Raw genomic sequence first — 1,635 nt, 5'->3', positions numbered from 1 at the left:
AAAGCTCAAAAGTAAAAGTCATATCAAGAAAGTTAGAGTTGATTATTATTTTTTTTTTTTTATATAGTCCAAAAGTGGGCTGAGTAGTTTTTGGCCCAGGTTAATAATAAGAAGAATAACAATAAAAATAACAACAAAAATACTACTACTACTAATTCTACTACTAATACTGCTACTATAAGAAGAACAAGAATAAGTATTGCAATAACAAAAATACTACTGATACTAATATTGCTACTACTAATATAATAATGAAAAGAAGAAGAAAAATATTAATGAAAATAACAAGAAACCCCCTATGAGCAAGCATTTTGGCGACAGTGGGGAGGTAAAACTCCCTTTTAATAGGAAGAACCCTCCGGCAGAACCAGGCTCAGGGAGGGGCAGTCATCTGCCGCGACCGGTAACTATCAAGTAAAAATCAACCAAATTCTCCCATGGAGGAACCTGGTGGTGGTGAAATAGTGGTCTTCATCTACGTAGCAGTTCGTAAAGCAGCGCGCCCAGCTGCCAGACAGTGGTGGGCGCAGCCTCATACCTCCCACATGTGTAAAACTCTGGAGGGGCGTACGCTGAGGTTCCTGCAATGCACAGACAGAAAGGAAGGATGAGGAACAGGTTCAGACTGAAATCAAAATCATCGCTCTGAGCAACGGCTGAATCAAGGGCAGAAGCCAGATGTCATACCGAGGAAGCTGGAGAACAGCTTTTCTTGCACCGAGCAGCCACATCCAAAGTCGATGACCCGCACTCGCAGGTCACTGGAGCCGGTCTCTAGGAGCAGGTTTTCCATCTTGATGTCGCGGTGGAAAATGCCTTTGCTATGCATTATTATGGCTGCATCCACCAGCTGCTTAGTGATGTTCTGAAACACAAAGAGGACAGTCAGACAGCTGAAGAAGGGAACTATCAAACAAGCTCTGTGGGGCTTCTCTGGGCCAGACTTCAGTACCTTAGCAAGGTACCTCCTCCAGGGGTCCAGCATTATTCTCCATATAGGTCAGTAGGCTCACACAGGGGACTGATCTCTCCATGACCAGGAGGACCTCCTGCTCTAGATCGTACCAGTCCAGTATTGAGACTGCTGCACAAGTGCCTACTGACCCTGGTCCACCTCCGACTTTCATCATGAGGAGAACCTCCAGTGGGACCATGGAGGTCTTCCCATTTAAGACCTAAAGAAAAGAAAAGTGAATGAGTGCATGAGTTTTTCTGTCTGGTTTCCTCACAAGCAGCAAAGGTAGAGGAAGGTGAAACATTCTTAAATGTTTGAATCACTCACCACTTGTTGATGCTCCACATCATCGTTTGGGATGTGTTTTATGGCCAAATACAGATCAGTCAGGAGTACTTTGGTTAGTGGAGGGAATGGTGGCAACATGCATGACACATAAGAATGTGTGCATTATACTCACTGCTAAGTTGTCGCTTGACTCAGTTTCTTGTAGTAACACATTTAGAGGCAACAACTTGAAGTAAACATTTCCTGTACGGCTTTATCAGGCTCTCACATCATTGTGAGAGGCCAGTTTGGGCCAAGCTTAACTGTCAAACAGATGGCCTCACATTTGACTCTGGAATACTTTGGTATACAGAGGAGTTTATGATTGACTCAATGACTACAAGGTGCCCAGG

At 44.0% G+C, this 1,635-nt stretch overlaps 1 protein-coding gene across 1 annotated transcript; it reads right to left on the bottom strand.

Annotated features, from left to right (window-relative positions):
* Positions 1-471: 471 nt before the first annotated feature.
* On the bottom strand, positions 472-1,381 carry LOC115790499 (serine/threonine-protein kinase pim-2-like). The gene is made up of 4 exons (XM_030744300.1): positions 1,283-1,381; positions 966-1,175; positions 688-865; positions 472-581 (listed from the first exon to the last, which is right to left on the bottom strand). The coding sequence occupies exons 1-4, from the start codon at positions 1,379-1,381 to the stop codon at positions 472-474; spliced, it is 597 nt and encodes a 198-aa protein (XP_030600160.1).
* Between the last annotated feature and the right edge of the window lie 254 nt (positions 1,382-1,635).

The sequence above is a fragment of the Archocentrus centrarchus genome, chromosome 13, assembly GCF_007364275.1.
Source record: "Archocentrus centrarchus isolate MPI-CPG fArcCen1 chromosome 13, fArcCen1, whole genome shotgun sequence".
Lineage (NCBI taxonomy): Eukaryota > Metazoa > Chordata > Actinopteri > Cichliformes > Cichlidae > Archocentrus > Archocentrus centrarchus.
This window is presented reverse-complemented; position numbering and strand designations above follow the sequence as displayed.

Coding starts and splice junctions, on each gene's coding strand:
- LOC115790499 (XM_030744300.1), bottom strand. CDS start 1,381: ATGTTGCCACCATTCCCTCCACTAACCAAAGTACTCCTGACTGATCTG. Junction 866..965: donor ATGCTGGACCCCTGGAGGAG/GTACCTTGCTAA, acceptor TTTGTGTTTCAG/AACATCACTAAGCAGCTGGT. Junction 582..687: donor GCTGTTCTCCAGCTTCCTCG/GTATGACATCTG, acceptor TGTGCATTGCAG/GAACCTCAGCGTACGCCCCT.